The sequence below is a fragment of the Olea europaea genome, chromosome 13 (genome assembly GCF_002742605.1).
Source record: "Olea europaea var. sylvestris chromosome 13, O_europaea_v1, whole genome shotgun sequence".
In the NCBI taxonomy this organism is placed as follows: domain Eukaryota; kingdom Viridiplantae; phylum Streptophyta; class Magnoliopsida; order Lamiales; family Oleaceae; genus Olea; species Olea europaea.
The window spans coordinates 5,547,796-5,567,682 of record NC_036249.1 but is presented as its reverse complement, the minus strand read 5'-3'; the positions used below and the strand labels follow the sequence as shown (position 1 = coordinate 5,567,682).

Below are 19,887 nucleotides of genomic sequence, written 5' to 3'. Positions count from 1 at the left end.
AGAAATGGGCTGGCTTGTTTACTCATGTCCAGGATGTATATGCTTATTTTATCTTTTTCCCACAAATTATATGGAAGATTTCTTCTAGTAGATTTTTTGGGCTAAATGAAACATTTTAATGTTACTGAGCATTCTTGATTTGCTTCGATTTACTAGCCAATTCGAATTCGCGAACCTATTTTGGAAAGTGGGGGTTAGGGATGTTCCCTTTGAAAAGGAATTTTGGTTTTTTTGCTTTTGGTATTTCAGGGTTAAACTTGTTGGTGAAGGGGAGCATCTTTCGGCAATTTAGGCGACGGTGGGTGGTGGTTTGAGTATGGACTGTCGGTGGCTCCATTTGGTGGTGTTTTTCTTCTTCATCATCTTCTTTTATACTTTTGATTTTTAAGAATATATTTGTAACTGATTTGTAATTTTTTGAATATGTGGGGTTATTGTTGCAATTAACTCTTTATTTTTCTATTTTTTCTTGTTTTATTTAAAAAGGGGTAAATTTATTTATCTTTTATTGGAAAAATGAATGAAAATGACATTTTGCACAATGGTAAATATATCAAAAAATGAAAGGTATGAACGTTTTGCACAATAATATTAAGATTTGGGAATGTTTTGTGCTATTTACCCTAATGGAAATTGTTCTCCCATCAAAGTAAGACGGCTGGCTTCCTGATGTAGCAAGAGAATCTTAAACTTTTTTAAGTGGATGAAATAAGATTTTCCACTGTGGATGAAAGAACAAGAATATTGATAGATTTTATAAACGCATTTGGTTTGACATTTTAAGTTATTTTTAATTTTAAATTTCGTAAAATAGATACTCAAAATACGTTTGGCTTTTGTATTTTTTGAAGATATATTTTCAAAACAAAATTAACGTATAACATATAAAATTGATAATACATTTTCAACAGTTTGAATGTTTTGGTTAGTAAAAATTCCAAAAACACTTAAAATATGAAATTTAAAGGCTTAAATAAAATTCTAAAAATATAATTATAAAATTCCAAAAATTATATATATATATATATATATATATATATATATAATAAAAATTCCAAAAAAAAATCTAAAAATTTTAAAAATCTGAAAAAATAGAATTCTAATTCTGAAAAAAGTACATTTATGAGAAAATAGGATTCTAGAAAATTATAGAAAAGTAAAAAAATTTAAAAATAAAATAAAAACAGTTCAAACTTTTAATACTTAGTTACATACTAAAAAACATATTTATATGACCATTTATAAAAATTCACAATCTATGTCATAGATTTTTAATTTTAATTTCTTATTTTTTGAAAACTTTATCTATTATTTACCTTTATTTTTACTTTTGTACCGAAAAATTAAATAATTTCTCGAATTAACCAAATGCGTGTTTTTAGTTTTCTGTTTTGAGAAAAAAGTTTTCAAAAGACAAACCAAGTTCCTTTTTATCGATCTTAAATCTGATCCTGAACTGGAAAATTGTAAAATAACTCAAAATTGAATTAAAAATAAAACGAGCTATAAGGGTTGTTTGAATCCTTTTTTGGGAAAAATAATTTTTTAACTGTAATTTTTTTTTTAGACAATATATAGTTAACAAGAATGAAAAAGTTTTGAATTTACGTGTACAACTATTTTATTATGAGAATTAGTGATTAAAAGTGAGAATGGGAAAAAAAATTAAATTTTAAAGAATAGAGCTCAAACACGGGCTAAATCAAACATTGATTTTAACAACACATTGATAACTATCATTCTTTATTATTTATAGATTTCATAAAATCTATTATTTTTCCTATGAGTAATGTTATTTAGTACAATTGATATTATAAAACAAAATTAGGTGTCATTAATATTGTATTATATGAAATGTATTAAATAAATCACATAGTCTACCTTTTCATCGAACATATCACATAACGCCACCTAAATTGGTATTGTAATATTAATAGTACTACTTGATAACATTATTCTTTTATTATTAGTTCTAGATATAAATTTGCTTAATGATGATTATTTGGAAAATATGTGATTAAAAAAGAAAGAAATATTATATGTAAACATTAAAATGATTTCTTTGGAGAGTGGTGATTGAAAATGAGTGTGCCCAAAAAATAATTTTCAAGTGATTACTTAAAAAAATGATGGATGTTATCCGGTATTAATGTGGTTTAAAATCTATCATTAGGTGCCGTTTACCAACTTTTCAATAGTCAAACTTCAAATTTAATTATACATTTAATGGGATTCACAGCTTCTATTAAGTTTTTAATTTAAAATTTCATTAACTTTTATCAAAATTTGTTAAAATTTAATCAAAATTAAACTGTCAAATAGTCCCTAAATGATTACTAAATTAAATACAAGAGGAAGGGACAATCCTTCCAGCCCATGTTTGATACATATTATTTAATATTATTTTTTAACCACACATTATTCTAATAAAATCATCATTCAGATGAACTTACAACTTTTCCTTAGTTTTTTAAAAATACTTTTTCTTAAAAAATTATTTTCAATAAAATCTATTTTCAAAAACTATACATTAAACATGTTGTTAAAATGGTCCCTAACTTATTGGATTGCTGTGCAAATGGTCCGTAACCTTCAAATCCTAGCACAAACAGCTAAACCGCCCACTTCATGAGGGAAATTAGTGGAGTTGATCCTTTTGGATCATTTTCATCCAATTTATCATTAAAAAGCTTGTGATAAAAACACTAAAATATCTTTACTTTTATTTAGATAAATAAACAATAAAGTGGGAAGAAAACTTAAATATGAAAAAGAAAAGGTAAGGGTGCGTTTGGTTTGCGTTTTCGTTTTTCGTTTTCAATTTTGAATTCATTTTTAGTTTTCTATTTTGAGGGACTATTTTCGAATTATAGAAAACGTGTTTGATTTGTTATTTTGAAAAACGGTTTCTCAAAACCGAAAACTAGAAAAATGCATTTGGTTTAAAAATTTTAGAAATTGTTTTATGACATTTATTCAATCAATTTGATTATTAAGTAAAACATAATAATTTTATGCTAATATATTACCAGATATTATACATTTTAAATTTGATGAATTTACTATTTTTTCTTGCTACAAAAATAAAATAATAAATAATAAATTTATGAACAAAAAATAGGAATCGTTGTAAAGAAAATAGCTAGTCCGTCCTTCATCCTTCTGGATAGATTTTCCTGTCATTTAGGCAGTAAAAAAAAGGAAATAATACTTCTTCCAAATTTTAATTAAAGAAAAAAACAATAATGGAAATTAAAAATATTTTGTGGGTTTTAAAATTATTATACTTCACTAAATTTTATCAGATTACAACATTTTATTTTAAAAATACTGTATCTCTTGGGTAAAAAAAAAAAACACGTGTTTTAAGTGTTTTCCACATTAAAATTTTTTTAACTCAAAATACTAAAAAGGGGAAAAAAATCATTTTGAGTTTTCAGTTATAAATTTTTCCTTATTTTCAAAAATGCATTTTCGAAAACGACAAACCATACACATTGTGAGCATTTTCAAAAACTAAAGACGGGAAATGGGAAACCAAATGTAACCTAAGTCATTCTACAAATCAATCTCTCATAAAAGCATCGACAATGCAATTCATGGCTACGTTTAAAAATTATGTTAGATAAGTTAAATAAAATACATTTCCGATGCAAGCTAATAATAACTTCATTGAGATACTGTGACGGGGAAAAAAAAACTATCAGAAGACTTTCAATCTATTTGACATTGATTTCTATCAAGTAGATACTCAAGCTCTAAATTGATTCTCAACGCATTAAGTGAATTGCTATCTGTGTGTCTTTTAGTTTCTTAGGTCTGGTTGATATTAATTTAAATCATATTTTAATTTAAGTAAAAGTTAAACAATCAATTTTAACCACATATTTTATGGGTCTCACAACTTTTCAACCACGTATTTAAATTATTATTTTTTTTATCAAAATCTACTAAAATTTAATTTTAATTTTTACCAAACAGAGACTTTAAATAATAACAAAATCTCATTTAATGATTCTGCACATTAAATATAATGTTTGTTAACATGTCTAATGGAACTTCTAGTTCTAGACGAATCTTTAGAAACGTATATTTTTCTCTGTCAAAAAATCTCTACTAACTTGCATTGGAATGTAAGATTTTAAAACATATTATATTTGCTTATACGACACAAGTTTTCAAGCAATCCACTGTTTGATTAGTTATTTTCTTATGGGGGATTGGTTAATAAAATGAACCAACTTTTCTTTTTGTTTTATATTTTTTAATTTATTTTTCTACTTTTTTACTTGTTTAAATAAAGTAAGACATTTTAGTTTTTACATCAAACGTTTGACATTTTTTTATCGGTCAACTGGATGAAAACTATTCAATGACATGACACTAGGAAACAAAAGAGATGGATAATGATTAGATTATCATGGCCCCAATTCTTAATAAAGCCAAGCTGTATTGCAACTACAAGCAAAGCCATTCTATGACAGATTTCTCAATCGACCAAGGAAGGCTTTCACTATTACCATCCAATATGTTACTCTCATGCCTTTCATTTTTCATATGGATAGATGTTTTAGTGTCTAGGCATAGAGAATCCAACGGCCACCCTAATAGTGCACCAGCCACTACAAGAGATGCAGAGGAGGCCTCGAGGCGCTTGAGATAGACTTCATGACTGACTAGTATGTCATGGAGTTCTTCAAAGGATAGGGATAAATCCCTGGTGCGAATGGGGGCAACAACATCACGGAATTCTGGCCCCAAGCCGTGAAGTACATAAAGTGTGACATCATCAGTTGAAAGAGGAATGTCGATAAGGCTCAGTTCATCAACTATAGCCGTCACAGCTTGCATGTATTCAGAAATACTCCGATCATCACGCTGCAACATGGTGAGACTTTCTTTCAACTGCATGACTCGGGTGCGAGATCGATTAGCATAGAGACGGGACAAGCGCTGCCACGCTTCCCACAAAGTTTGAGCAGTAGCAATCAATAACATGATAGCTTCAGCAAGGGAAGCAAGGATAGCGTTAAGGAGAAGCTTATCTCGTCGAAACCAAAGTTTAAATGCAGCATGGACAGTAACATCTATAGATGTATCAGGCTTCGATGGGCATGGGAGAGTACCATCTAAGTACCCCATGAGATCGTAGCCATGAAGTAGACTGGTAAAGGTAGCGCTCCATGATGGATAATTGGAGGAAGTAAGGCGTTGTAATTGATTAGTGTTTATGGCAATAAGGGAGCTATTTTTATCAGAGAGAGACCCGCTAGTTGGGTGAGAGACAACGGGCTGACTGGAGGGGGAAGAGTCACCTGATGATGCCATAGCAGCAGAAGTTCGGATCGAGATTCTCGTTAGAGGGAATGCTCTGATACCATAAAAGTGTTTTTAATATATTATTGTCTCGCACAATTACAATACAAACTGGCTGAGATATTTATACAGTTTAGGAATGATGATATACAAAGTAAAATGAGCTATACAAAGAGGATGCATAATTTATGGGATAGATGTGCTTGAATCATGTAAATCGTGTGCTTAACTCATGGAATTTGCTTGGAGAAGATTTCTCTTGACTGCTGAAATTATGATCTCTGATTGGAGTGACTGGTGCACTATTACGCCCCCGAAAACTACAGACCACTTCGGCTAGCAACTCCCCTTGGGTTGCCTCATAAGCAGCGCCTTTGTTTATTATTGTTAGCTCGACCTAATGTTTGTTTCTTTAACCTGCATTCAGCCAGGGCGTTGTCAACCTTCGTCGCATTTCACCAAACTCATTGGAAGTAGTCACTGGTAGTGTCCCATAATCCTGAAAATCATCAAAAGCAGCACAAATGTCAGCATATTTCCCATTATCATACCCTGCAGGAATTTCAGAGTTTAAAAGGAAAGAATTTAAAGGGTCGGGATCAATAAGCGTATGTGTTTCCTCCTCAACGAGTGCATCAATCATGTATAGTTGATGACACTTATCATCTTCCTCAGCTTCCTTCATGATGTGAAAGATATTGACGTCTAGGGTCATGTTCCCAAATGATAGTTTCATTAGACCATTCCTGCAATTGATAAGAGCATTAATTGTGGCAAGAAAAGGTCTACCTAGACTAATGGGAATCTTGGAGTTAACTTTCACATCTTCTTTTAAATTCAAAACCAAGAAATCAACGGGGTAACAAAATTTATCAATTTGTACTAGCACATCCTCGACTACACCCTTTGGTCGTATTGTGGATCGATCAGCTAATTGTAAACTTACGGATGTAGGTTTTATTTCTCCTAGGCCTAATGACAAGTAAATAGAGTAAGGCATGATGTTAACACTAGCCCCTAGGTTAAGAAGGGCTTATGAAATCTCATGATTCCCAATAACACAAGAAACGGTAGGACAACCAGGATCCTTATACTTTGGAGGGATCCTTTGCTCAATTACAGCGCTTACATGCTCAGTCAAGAAAGCAGTTTTCTTGACATGGTATTTCCTCTTCATAGTGTATAAGTCTTTTAGGACTTTAGCATACGTGGGAACCTGGGAGATCACATGTAAAAGAGGTAAATTGATCTTTACTTGTTTAAGGTGCTCTAAGATTTCACTATGTTGACCAATAGATTTCGAGGTGGATTTAAGAGATTGAGGAAAGGGTACTTGCGGTGGATTTTTCACTACCTCCTCGCTAGAGGTACTCTCTTCTGAATTGCTAGAGTCCTTTTCATCTTCCCTAGGTTTGGAGGTTGGTTCAATAACCTTACCGGACCGAGTGGTTATGGCATTAACTTCCTTAATGTTGTTTTCTCTTGAGCCAGAGGTTTGTGCCATATGTTGTCCCTTAGGGTTTGGTTGAGCCTGTGATGGAAATTTTCCCTGCTCAACTACATTTAAGGCATTGGTTAATTTGGACATATGAGTTTTGATTTCCTTGTTTTCCTCAACAATTTGGGTAATCATAGTCTCAAACTTCTGATTGGTTTTACTTTGTACCTCTATGAATGCATATAGGGTGCCTTCCAAAGAGTTTCTAGATAATGTGGTTTGATATGGAGGTGTAGTGTAGGCTCTATTGGATTGGGCAGGTTGCTGATTTTTAGATTTCCAGCTGAGATTGGGGTGACTCCGCCACCCTGAATTATAGGTTTCGGAGTAGGGAGTATAAGGCTTTTGATATATGCCTAAGGCATTACAATGTTTCTCATAAAGTCCCCTCATCTCAGCATAGGTAGCACAATCTTATGGTACGTGATCACTCCCTCCACACACAAAACAAAGCTCTGAAGACTCAATACGGGAAACAGGTTGTGCAGATTTAGAGCCTTTAGCACGCAAGGTTTCAGGTTCCTTAGTGAGGGCTTCCACTTTGGCCTTAAGACTATCTTCTTTCCTAAGTTGATAGATACCTGTACTAGTGGGGTTTCCTGTAGGTCGTGACCTATTGGTACTATCAGTAGGGCTAGATCCAGTCCAAGTACTCCAGAAACAACCTTTCTAGATGTTATAATCGGTCAGAGTGCCCATCTTCAAGTTGCTTGCCTACGAAAATTGAACGCTGTTGGTTTGGTGGAATTCCTTAAAAACATTGTTTTAGAAAAATACTTTTCACTAAATTAAATTAATCAAATCTTTGTTTTTAGCCATATTAAAGTGGTACGCCTATGTTACTATTACTTGATTTCGATGTCATAAAATTGGACTAGATCTCAGCATAACTTACCTTCTTTGTCTTGAATCTGGCCTTGACATTGTCGATGGTGTCACTCGACAACATTAATTTTGGCAAAACTTCTCAAAGAAGATGCATCTTCATACACCGAACAAGACAGTGATGTTGAGAAATTAGCTGCGGTTGATGCATGGAAACATTCTGATTTTCTATACAGAAATTATGTACTCAATGGACTGGATAACACACTATATAATTTGTACTGCAATGCGAAGTCTGCAAAAGAACTGTGGGAATCTTTGGATACCAAGTGCAACAAGCCCCGACGTAAGCCCATATGTCAATATTGTGATGATATTAGATACATTGCTAAATATTGTCCAAAACTACAGACCGCTTCGGCTAATTGTGTTGGCCGCTCCAAAGAGAAATCTACAAAATGGTTGCCAGACTCTGGTAACTCTCATAACATTACCTCGGAGCTTGGTAATTTATCCATCCATTCCGAGTATGATGGCACTGATGCTGTGGTAATTGGTGATGGTTCAGGTTTATCCGTTACTCATATTAGCTCCCTTATTTTACATTCGCCTACTCATAATTTTAAACTCAATGACACATTATGTTTTCTGGACATTCATAAAATCTCATCTCTGTGCATCAATTCACCAAAAAAATGTATTAATTGAGTTTCATCCTAATTATTTTTTGGTGAAGGATCGGACAACGGGGGCGATTCTACTTTGAGGAAGGTGTGAACAAGGCATTTACCCATTACCTACTACACTACCAGACCCGCTCATTCCCATTGTAGCCAATGTTAGTGAGAAAATCTCTAGTGTCATTTGGCATCGTCGTCTGGAGCATCCTCACCACCGCCTAGTCTCTAAAATAATTTCACAGCATTCTCTTCCTTTAAGTACTCCAATTATGTCACAAGTTTATCATCCTTGTCATATTAATAAAAGTCATCAATTGCCTTTTCATTCTAGTACTATTCATACAACTCTTCCATTTGAATATATTTATTCTGATGTTTGGGGACCGGCATCTGTCCCATCTCACGAGGGCCACAAATACTATGTTATATTCATTGATCATTTCACACGTTATTGTTGGTTCTTTCACATGCATCAAAAATCAGAAGTTGGTAAAATCTTCCCCCAATCCTCCTGGAAAAGCAATTCGGTCGACCCATTAAAAATTTGTACAGTGACAATGGTGGTGAATATATAGGACTTAAACCTTGTCTCCAGGCCCATGGAATAGGTTACTATACAACACACCCCACACTCCACAACATAATGGCCTTTCCGAAAGAAGACATCGACACATTGTTGAGATCGGTCAAACCCTCCTTACCCAAGCCCACATACCTACCAAATATTGGGCTGTTGCATTTCAAACTACAGTTTATCTTATCAATCGCCTCCCCATCGCACAAGGCCATAAGCCACCTTTCACTCGTCTATTTGGTACAATACTTAATTACCTAAAACTAAGGACCTTTGTCTGTTTGTGTTTTCCTTGGCTGAAACCATATAACAATCATAAACTTGACCCAAAATCCAAACCATGCATCTTCATTGGATATTCTACTTCTCAAAGTGCCTACAAATGTCTTGATCTCACATCTAATCGTGTCTATATTACACGTCATGTCATGTTTGATGAATTAGTTTTCCCATACACCTCTCTTACTCCATCTATTCAACCCATGGATAAGTCCACTACTCACCTTGATCAATGGCCCATCATGCTACCAACATCATCTAGCCCAATCCAAAATGTGCCAGCCTCACCAGCTACGACTCAATCTAACTTCCATAGCCTGCCTGGTTCTTACCTTCTACGAGCAAAACCCGTGCTATCCTGTCTACCCACGGGTCCATCACCTACTGACCTATCTGGCATAACACCTACTACTACAGATGCTTCACTAGAGCCTATTGTCCCATCTGGTCCACTGCTACTTCGTACTCATCCAATGATCACGAGAGGCTTGAATAATATCCTAAAGCCCAAACGGATGTTCACTGCTACCAAACATCCAATGCCACAATCTATTGAACCTACATGTGTGGGACAAGCTCTGAAGGACTACCATTGGCGTCGGGCTATGAGTGATGAGTTCAATGCACTTGTTCGCCATGGGACTTGGGATCTTGTTCCTAATTCACTGACAGTCAAACCAATTGGATGCAAATGGGTATTTCGAATGAAACGACATCCTGATGGATCCATTGATCGTTATAAAGCCCGATTGGTGGCTAAAGGATTTCATTAAAGATCTGGCCTTGATTACAAGGAGACTTTTTCACCAGTTGTCAAACCTGCGACAATCCGGATTGTTCTCACCATTTCCCTTTCTCATGGTTGGGCACTTCGTCAATTGGATGTTAATAATGTCTTTCTCCATGGTACACTTGATGAAGATGTCTATATGGTTCAACCCACTGGCTTCATAGACTCTGACAAACCAAATTATGTCTGTAAACTTAGCCAGTCTCTCTATGGGCTCAAACAAGCCCCATGGGCTTGGTACACCACCCTCAGTGGCTATCTCCAGAAATTGGGGTTCTATCAGTCCAAATAAGATTCTTCCATATTCATTTATACTTGTGATGATATTGTGGCTTATTTTCTTATTTATGTTGATGATTTTATATTGACAGGCAATTTGACAGATTTCAATGAGTTCATCATTCAATCCTTGGGTTCCAAATTTTAGATTAAAGATTTGGTCCAGTTACATTATTTCTTGGGCGTTGAGGTATTACCTGTCAGTAATGGGTTGTTCTTAAGCCAACAAAATTATGTACGGGATCTCCTTTACAGAACAAATTTAGAAGGAGCAAAATCAGTTTGTACCCCGATAGCTACCACTGCTCATCTCCGCCTTGATGATGGCTCACCAGCCAGTGATGGTACTGAGTTCCGTCGAGTAATTGGGAGTCTTCAATATCTCTCCCTCACACGGCCAGATTTTGCCTTTCCTATCAATCATTTAGCCCAATTCATGCATCGACCAATAGAGCAACATTGGAATGCTGTCAAGCGACTCCCACGTTATCTCAAACAAACGGTGCAGCATGGTCTCCTACTCTCCAGGGATGATGGAAATGCACTTACTACTTATTCTAATGCCGATTGGGCTAGTAATGCTAATGATTGCACCTCCACACCTGCATTTATCGTTTTCTACGGGAACAATCCTGTCTCTTGGTGTACACGAAGCAACATGCGGTTGCACGTTCCTCAACTGAGGCAGAATATCGTGCTCTTGCAATAGCTACTTCTGAAATCACTTGGCTCATATCTCTCTTTAAAAAACAGGGCATTTATTTCACAAAGCCTCCTAAACTCCTCTGTGATAATGTTTGTACAACTTATTTAAGTGTCAACCCCGTGCATCACTCTTGGATGAAACACATTGCTATTGATTTACACTTTGTACGAGACTATGTCAACAAAGGCCTTCTTGAGGTTTCTCATGTCTCAACCAATGATCAACTAGCTGACTAGCTGACAAAGTCTCTTCCTCGCTCTCGATTTCAGCTACTAAGATCCAAAATTGGAATCTCTGACGGGGATTCCATCTTACGGGGGCGTAATAGTGCACCAGTCACTCCAATCAGAGATCATATTCCAGCAGTCAAGAGAAATCTTTTCTAAGCAAATTCCATGAGTTAAGCACACGGTTTACATGATTCAAGCACATCTATCCCATAAATCATGTATCCTCTTTGTATAGCTCATTTTACTTTGTATATCATCATTCCCAAATTGTATAAATACCTCAGGTAGTTTGTATTGTAATTGTGTGAGACAATAATATATTCAAAACACTTTTACTCCCAATCCTCCAATCTTTACTAAGTCAAAGCTTGAGCCATATAAGCATCTAACATGTCTTGAATAGCATGGCAAACTCTTCTTCTGCCATCTAGCGTCTTTTTGTCTGCTGATAAATTTTATTTATGGCGTCTACTCAGTGCCTTTTTTCATTAATGATAATTAATCCAGTTATCAGTAGTTTCTTTGCTAAATACTTCCAGGAACTTGGAGACGGTGTCCTATATAATGAAGTCTTTGGTCTGCCAACTATTAAGCTTGCTAATGCAGACTGATTTTTGTTTGGTTTCTTGTTTCTATATTTACCCTCTTCATATGATCCTGTGTTAGATTTCTTTTAAGATGAACTGTTTTGGGATTTAGTATCACAGTTTTGGCAGGAGACCGCCCCAAGTGATAAATGCCATTTCAGTATATTTGGAATTTTTATCAAAAAACAAGGCTTACGTATTCTGTATTGAACTATTATTTGAAATATGGTACATATAAATTTCTCTTGTAGTGTTTTTGGGTGTTTAGGACTTCTAGTAGATAGTGATTTCTCTAGCTATTTTATGTTCATAATTCATATCTTTGTCTATCCACCTCTTACGAAAGCTTAAACTATTAGAGTGACAACCTTCAGCATTATTTGTTTAAATTGTATCTTCAACATGCGCCCTTGCATGTAGGCTACATTCATTTTTTTGCCCCCCGGGGCATAGTCCAGTGGTGCAAAGAATAGGAATGAGGTTATTTCACGCCTTGCTGGCAGTCGCAGTGTGAGGGTTCGATTCCTGAGACATGGAATTGGACTCCTTGTAGGCGCAGTGTACATGCAGCTCTTGTTCCCTGATCTGCTGGGGCACATCCCGCTATTTACCTCCCTCACAAAACTCTAGAGGCGGAACGGTGGAGGCCCTCAAGATTGGGATTCAACCTTTTTTTTTACATTCATTTTTTTAAAAAATAAATTGAAAACCTAACAAGTGCACGGATTTTCATAAACAAATGGCAGTGAATTTGAACTCAAGTGCTTGCTCTAATACTATATTGATCTACCTCATCAAGAGGTTTAAGTTGTTAGAGGGGACAAACTTATTTATTTATTTAAATTATGTCTTCAAAAGTATTTTTTGTAAACTACATCAGTCTTTGTGATGTCAAATTTTCTGTGATCTTATTGTAGGTGGACGTGGTTACTCCTATGTGTTCTCAGTCAACATATATGAAGGACTACTTCAGGGGTGAAAATGCAATGTTAGAAAAAGAATGACTCTGCATATTCCCTAATAGTTGACTAACTCTTGTATGTCACGCGATGGACTGACCTTTTCAAAAAGCGTGTAGTTCTGAGCTACATTGATAATTGGAGATGTCATTCATCAGTGTCATTCCTTATACGAATTGCACATTTTATAATTGTCATCTTCATAGTCTTTAGGGGGCGGACGCAGAGATTCTTAGTTAGGGGGTACAATCAGAATCTTTACAAATCGAATACTTTGTTCTTGATTTTTGAATGATTTATAATTGATCAAAAAAATGCAGATTTACATTTAAAAAAATATTTCTTCATTAATATTTTACTTATCATTTTCATCAATTTGATCACTTTATTAATATTTTACTCATCATAAGAAAATACGTATTTATATTTAAAAAATTTATAGTGTATTTAATACAAACAATCAATTCAAGTAATCCAAAGAAGAAACATATAACAAATATTCAATCAAACAAATACAATTCTTTAAATGTAAGTTAAATTGGATATAATCAATTCGGTCACATTCTATATATACAAATAGGATAGAATAAAATACAAATTTAGGTTCTAATTAATTGAAAATTTGATTGGAAAGTGAAAATTTGAAGTAGATATGATAATTTATTAAAAAATTATAGACAAATTTTAAAAAATTAGAAGGGTTAAGATTTTGGTAAAATGTGCGAGGGTGAGTGTAAGATGGAGCAAGAGAAAAGAGGAAAAAAATTCAAATTTATTGTGATTTTGCTCCTGTTTGGTGGAAGTTAAAATTAAATTTTTAGTATATTTTGATAAAAGTTAAAAAGTTAAGGATTTCATGAAATATTTTATTAAAATTAATTGTTAACTTTGATTTATATTAAAATTTATATTTCAATTGATACCAAACAGAACTTATTAAAAAAAAAATAAAAATCAAATCTCAAAAGTTAGTGGTTCGCATGACCCCCTTGGGTCCGCTCATGGTCTTTTTTGAATAAACTTGAAATGAGAACGTGAATCCTTTAAAAGTTTGATACTCAGCCTTAATAATGTTAGAGACTTAGATTTTTAGAGAACAAAAGCATTAATGCTCAAGCTTTGAAATCTTATTAGTCAATATTGATGATAGAGGTGGTTCCCTCTCTTTTCTTTTTCTTCCTGTTTTGATTTGTTCATAAGCGATCTCTAATAGGTTTGATGCAGTTTCTTGGTGTCAATAATGGTGCTGTTTAGCTAGATTCTTTTATTATGGGCCTTCAACAAGAAGGGAAAAAGTTTAAAGTTCCCCTCAATTCTAGGTAAATTAAGCATGTCTTAAATGTTTTAGCACATTATATTTAAAATTTTTAGTTTGCTAATGGCCCAACAATATCCTATTTGTTTTTGGATTTAAAAGCATTTTTTTTGCTTACGTACTTCTTTATTCAAGCGTTTCTTTTGTGCACATTTTATAGCTGGTCGTCTCATTTCTTCTTGTTCTTCTTTTAGTCTCTTATAGATGTGGTTTCTAGTGGTTCACAAGGTTGATTAAAATAGCTATATGATCTGAATCACTTGAGATACATTCATTTCTTTTCCAGTTATTGTAGGTCTTCTCCGTAATCGCTCCCTTTCTTTCCGTTAAACTTTTAATCTGTTAATAAGGTGATTGAACTAAGGAGCTTGTCTACCCTTATCTCATCCACTGGAAATTAGTGTGACTGTTCCATCTACCACATCAGGCTCATTTAGCATCACCAGTTGATGGAAGTATAACTCGTTCCTTTCGTTGGGGAGTAATTACTTTTTCTTCTGGATGCTTGTTTCCGATAATCTCGTGTGTGGCGTGTGTAAGTATTATGCCCTAAGTCCAATCAACTTTCAACATAAATACTTTTGATATATAATTAATGCAATTTAATGGCAGATCTATTATTTAATTAATAGACAATTAAATAAATAATAGAGTCCGTAGATTGAAATCTTCGTAATTTCTTAATCACAAGGAGTTATGATTGTGAGATACAAATTGCATCTGATTGAATCTTAAATCATCCGTGCTTGTAAGTAATAACGAGATACGGATATCGTTGTTACGGATAGACCATCACGTGTGGCATTTCTTACTTGTGAAGTAAGTAGTTGATCTCACAAGTTAAAATGTGGTGACACTTAAATGAACACGTGGATGTTTTGTTATAGAACAAAATATTGGAGACCCGTCGAGAAATTCCACATGGATAATTATCTGAGTGTCAGTAGTTAATCTCTAACGTTCGGTAGTGGAATTGGTCGTTTGACTTGAGGTCGTCATGGTACCTTATATGAGGACAGTCATACTTTGACGGTATTGGATGTTGTTCTAAAAAGGGCCGCTAATACGACATCATTCGGGTACGTCAAGAATCATATGAAGGTTGTGATTGACCAATAAAGGATTCGTCACTCTTCAATTAAGTCGATGATGAAATCCTTGGCCAAGGTGTACTCATAAGTCGAAAAGGAGTTTTCAACTTATATTGACTTAATAGTGGAGTGAAAGATATGATCGATGATCAAGATTGACACACTTCCATATCTCATAATTGATTGGATCATATTGACGAAGGGATTATAGTTTCACGGTAAACGAACGAATTTGATTTTGTCATACCACGTGACATTTTTCGTCACATGTATTGCCCTGACACATTGCTAGATGTCAATCAGGGACGGCGAGTATGAATTGACGATAAATTAAAAGGGTATTTTAATTTATCAATTTTGATTAGATCAAAATAATATTTCACGTCGTTAGGCATCCTGGTCGGGAACCTACTGGGTCGCACGCAAAAGAGAATTGGAAGATTGTAAATTGTCAATTGATTAATTTAATAATCGTTGGATAAATTAATTAATTAGATTTGTTATTTATATTCTCGAATTAATTAATTAATTCACGAACCAAGTTTAATTAAATGGATTAATTAAATATTGGACCTGACCGGACCGAACCCATTTGGGTTTATATAAATACATGACTAGAATTTGAGATCCATATGATTTTCATTATTCTTGTTGGCACAAGAGAGAAAATCCTAGTAGCTGCAATCTTATTCTCTGTGTGGATCACCGTTGGACGCTGGACAATTGGACAACTGTGGATGGCGAATAAAGATTACTGGAACGAAAAGAAAAGCAAAAGATTTGCAAAATTCTTCAAAAGTACAACATTTATCATGATTTCTATCTAAATACAAAGGGATCTTTAGTGGAAATCGAAATAATTTTAATTTTTCACTGTGCATGTATAAGTAGATTCCCAACAGTGTAGTGGTGTTCATATGCACATAATACGGGACTATTCTCTGCTTTTAGATGTTCCATTAGACTACCTATTGACATTTTCTTTGTTTTAGTGACAAATTGTTCGAAGAGATGGGGATATAAATTTTGAAGTTGTTGTCCAGGGTGATCTATTTATGATTTGATAATCAATTTATTTTAATTAACGTGCATATCATCTTCGGTTTTTATTTTGTCTGAAATTTTATTTATTCATATTTAAAGCTTTGTTTATTTAGGGGGCATTTGTTTTTCATTATTTCTTCATTAAAATGAAAAATATGACCGTTATCCATTATATTGAGTCATCAAATTTGAATTTCTATCTCTTATGTGAGGCCCATAACGACTATATTTTTCATTCTCATTTTTACAAAAATGGAAAACAAACGCACCCTTACTATTTATGTTGCAGGTTCTACGTCAAAAGGCAAACATCCATGAAGCAGGACTACACAGAGATTTCCACCACTGTGAGTTATTGTCAGATGAAGGCATGTAGCATTGACATTGTCAATTTTGCCTCCAATGCCAGATGTCCTGGGGCTAATGTCACATAGAGATGTTGAATTGCATCTGAATTGTGGTTATAGAATTGAGTAAAATGAATTTAAAAATGTTAAAATTATTTTGGCAGAAAGGTGCCAAATTTATGTCTCTTGACTAACACTTGAAATGTTGCTCAATATTCCTACAATAAATTGAAGAGATCTGTTAAGGTGTGAATCAACAAATGTCTAGTCCAAGTTTGTACATGCAATATTTGAGAAAGACTTTCTGGTCTTCCCATATTTGCAAGTTAGAAGATTTGGGGTTTATGTAAATAGAGCTTTTAAGAAAGCTTCTCAAGCTATTCTTTGACTAAATCTGAACATTATTTGTAATACAAAACAAGCTCTAGTACCTGAAATGAGTTCTGATTGGGTTCTATGTATCTTGTACAGACTCAGTCTGTCTCTGAATTGATGGACTTCGTGAAGAAGCTTAACTCTTTGCCAGAAATGATCCTAAGTTTCCCTTCAAATTATATTGATTTAAAAATTATTACCCGTGTTAGCACTAAATAATTTGCCTCATTGTCTCTTCAGAGGGACATAAATCTGGCACAGCATTTGTCTACATGTACATTGAAACCTTCATTTCTTGGGCGCCATGATATGGAACAAACACTCATGGAAGCCCAGAGCTACGACATGTATGCGTTGCTTCAACTTTTAATGCTTTTTTGTATTTATTTTTAGGGTAATTAGAACAAAATGTTCCCACCTTTCAATATTATTGTGCAAAACGTCTTTACCTTTCATTTTTTGGCACTTTACCTCAAAAATGTTTTGTCTGATCAAAGAATATCTGACTAAGTTTCTATTCTTCTTACTTCTGCCTCCATATCACTGTACTTGATATGAAATTTTTTCCTCATCTTTCTTCTTCTGCTTTCAGGGATGATTTCCTCTCAGAGGGATTCAAATTGGTGCTATGAACAAAAATGAAAAAGAAAGAAGGGAAGAGACGGGATGAGTGAAAAAGGTAGGTCAAACATTCTTCTTAGAACTGATAGATGCCATTGGAAAATGCTTGGATTTTGATTTGTTATTCCTTTGTTCAGTTTTCTCTCTTCTCAACAGAATTTAATGAATTTATTATTGTTATTTTTTTTATAATTAAGAATCCTTTCCAAAGTTTGCATGCTAAGCATGTTTTTATTTAGCTTTTTGTTAGGCAGTTCGTTTACAGTTTTACATGGGCTATTGTACTCTAGGGTTATGAATTGTTACTAGTGTGAAACTAAACCATGGCAGACACTCAACTCATGTAATAATTTGTTTCCCTTCCTGTGGAGTTTGACAGATAGGCCTTTTCAGTATGGCTTGTAATAAAAGAGAGCTCAAGGAACGTTGGGTGGATTTCTAATTTCGGGTTAAAGAAAATTCACTCATGTACGAGTCCTGGTGCAGGAAAATATTATTTTTAATCCTTTTTCACCTTAAAATCAACAAACTGCATTTGTCTGCATGAAATGACTAATTACTCAAGTTTATGTACACTGTATCTGATAGCTCTTCTAAGTGGGTGACAGAGACAGTTTTGGCTTTGAGGACTTGGAACACTGTCCCTAATTTTTTTTTGGCTATCAAAGATGGGAGATATACACTAGATCTCATTTCATTGGCCCTCATTCAGTCAGCGTACAATACTTTGATTGAAGAAATTTTTTTGGAGAAATTGCCACAAATCCTGTAACCTTCTAATGCAATTGATTTCATTGCAGGTTATCATGTATATAAGTATATTATCTGGACAGTTTTTCCGTAATCCTCTTTCTCACATTAACAACCCTTTCACCAAGGGTTTAAAAATCTGAGAATTTTAATATCAGGATACTATAAGAACAGTAAATAAAAAGCTCATTCGATTACTCTGTCAAGGGTGTAGATGGTTCCTGAGCCAGCAAGTTTTGTAGAGCCGCCATCAGTGGATTGAGCTTGGTAAATGGATGCTGGCAGCTTATAGTTTCTTTGGGGAACGATGAGATGGTAACCAATGGGACATCCCTACTTTTGAGCTGTCTTGTGGCTCAGCTGAGCGGAAGAAAAGGACGGTTTTGCCATTCCTGGGGTCTGAGTTTGAACTACCGGTGATGGTAATGTTGCCGAAAACTTGTACGATGGAATATGAGCTGAGAAAAGAAAAATGCGTATTATCACTTATCTGGAGTTAGCATACCTTCTTTCTGGATCGTCTTGTTTGGCTTCAAAAATAATACCTAACTTGTTATGACTTTTGAAACAGCTGTAATTCGCCAATATACTTGTATGACTATGTTAATTGCTTACCTGTAATGCGCTTTTTTTCTTTTTTTTTTTTTATCTCCTGGAACGTTGTATTGGTGCCTAAGCATTGTCACCGTACTGTTCCTCTATTTTTATTGTTTTTGTTTTGTTCTCTCTGTTAGACTTAATTTTTATTTTCAAATAAAGACCAAGAACCATTTTAGTTAAGAATTGATATTTTCTGTGTTAAGCAGTTCTTTTAGTAAATCTAAGTCACTACACGTATACCTTTTCTTAGTGGAACAGACCATTTTGTATTCAAAGTGGATGGTGCAGTCTTATTCGTTATTTTAACTTTCATATCCAACTTTCAACACTGAAAAATCAAAAGGAGGATGGAAACAAGAAAAGAAGAGTGAGTGGGAAGGAAAGGTAAAGTTCACAAAAAACAGACCGCTGAGGAGGGGAATCTCGTGCCCATTCACGGGCTAAAGTCTCCTCTATCCGAGTGAAAGGACGAACAGGTTGGTAAGACAGGTCTTTGATGGACCTGTGTCCACACCCAAACGGTTATATCATCTCTTTTTTCCTGTTTCCTTTTTCTTTTTCGTGCTCGTTATTAGTTACAAACCAGAAGTCTGTCAATTTTTATTGGATACTGTGAGAACTTGGAACTCATTTCAAAACTAAAGTTCGGAAGTGTTACGAGAAGTTCACAATATTAGTCAACTTTAAATCAACAAAAATATGAAATAATAAAACATGAAACTTAAAAAACCACAAAAACACAAAAATGGAACACGAGATTTTCGCCCTAAGGCAAAATGTTCTTAATTCTCTTTTAAGCTTTTGCCATTGAAAGGAGATCACTATATCAATGAAATCATCAAAACGAACGGTCCAGTACAAACTCCATGGCATTCGGCAAAAATCACGCAAGATTTCTCAAAAATAAGCCTCACAAATCATTACAACATTCACTCAAGAATGAAGGATCAAAAGCCTATACATCAATCACTCAAGATCTATATAAGGTTGGTGATTTTTCATCACAAACGGGCTACGATTT

The 19,887-nt window shown here is 34.3% G+C and overlaps 1 protein-coding gene and 1 long non-coding RNA gene across 3 annotated transcripts; one reads left to right on the top strand and one right to left on the bottom strand.

The window, feature by feature from the left end:
- Positions 1 to 6,349: 6,349 nt before the first annotated feature.
- Positions 6,350 to 7,207, bottom strand: LOC111408360. The gene has a single exon (XM_023038126.1). It carries the CDS (start codon positions 7,205 to 7,207, stop codon positions 6,350 to 6,352), a length of 858 nt encoding a protein of 285 aa, XP_022893894.1.
- Positions 7,208 to 17,375: 10,168 nt separating this feature from the next.
- On the top strand, positions 17,376 to 19,055 carry LOC111407389. Of its 2 annotated transcripts, none has more exons than XR_002705100.1 (2): positions 17,376 to 17,574; positions 18,317 to 19,055. It is a non-coding gene; the product is annotated as an uncharacterized LOC111407389 (long non-coding RNA). The 2 variants fall into 2 exon arrangements; XR_002705101.1 differs by having other exon boundaries at positions 17,490 to 17,574; positions 17,896 to 19,055.
- Positions 19,056 to 19,887: the final 832 nt, after the last annotated feature.

What these genes read in the sequence shown, in the direction of transcription:
- LOC111408360 (XM_023038126.1), bottom strand. Translation starts at nt 7,207, where the DNA reads ATGAGGGGACTTTATGAGAAACATTGTAATGCCTTAGGCATATATCAA.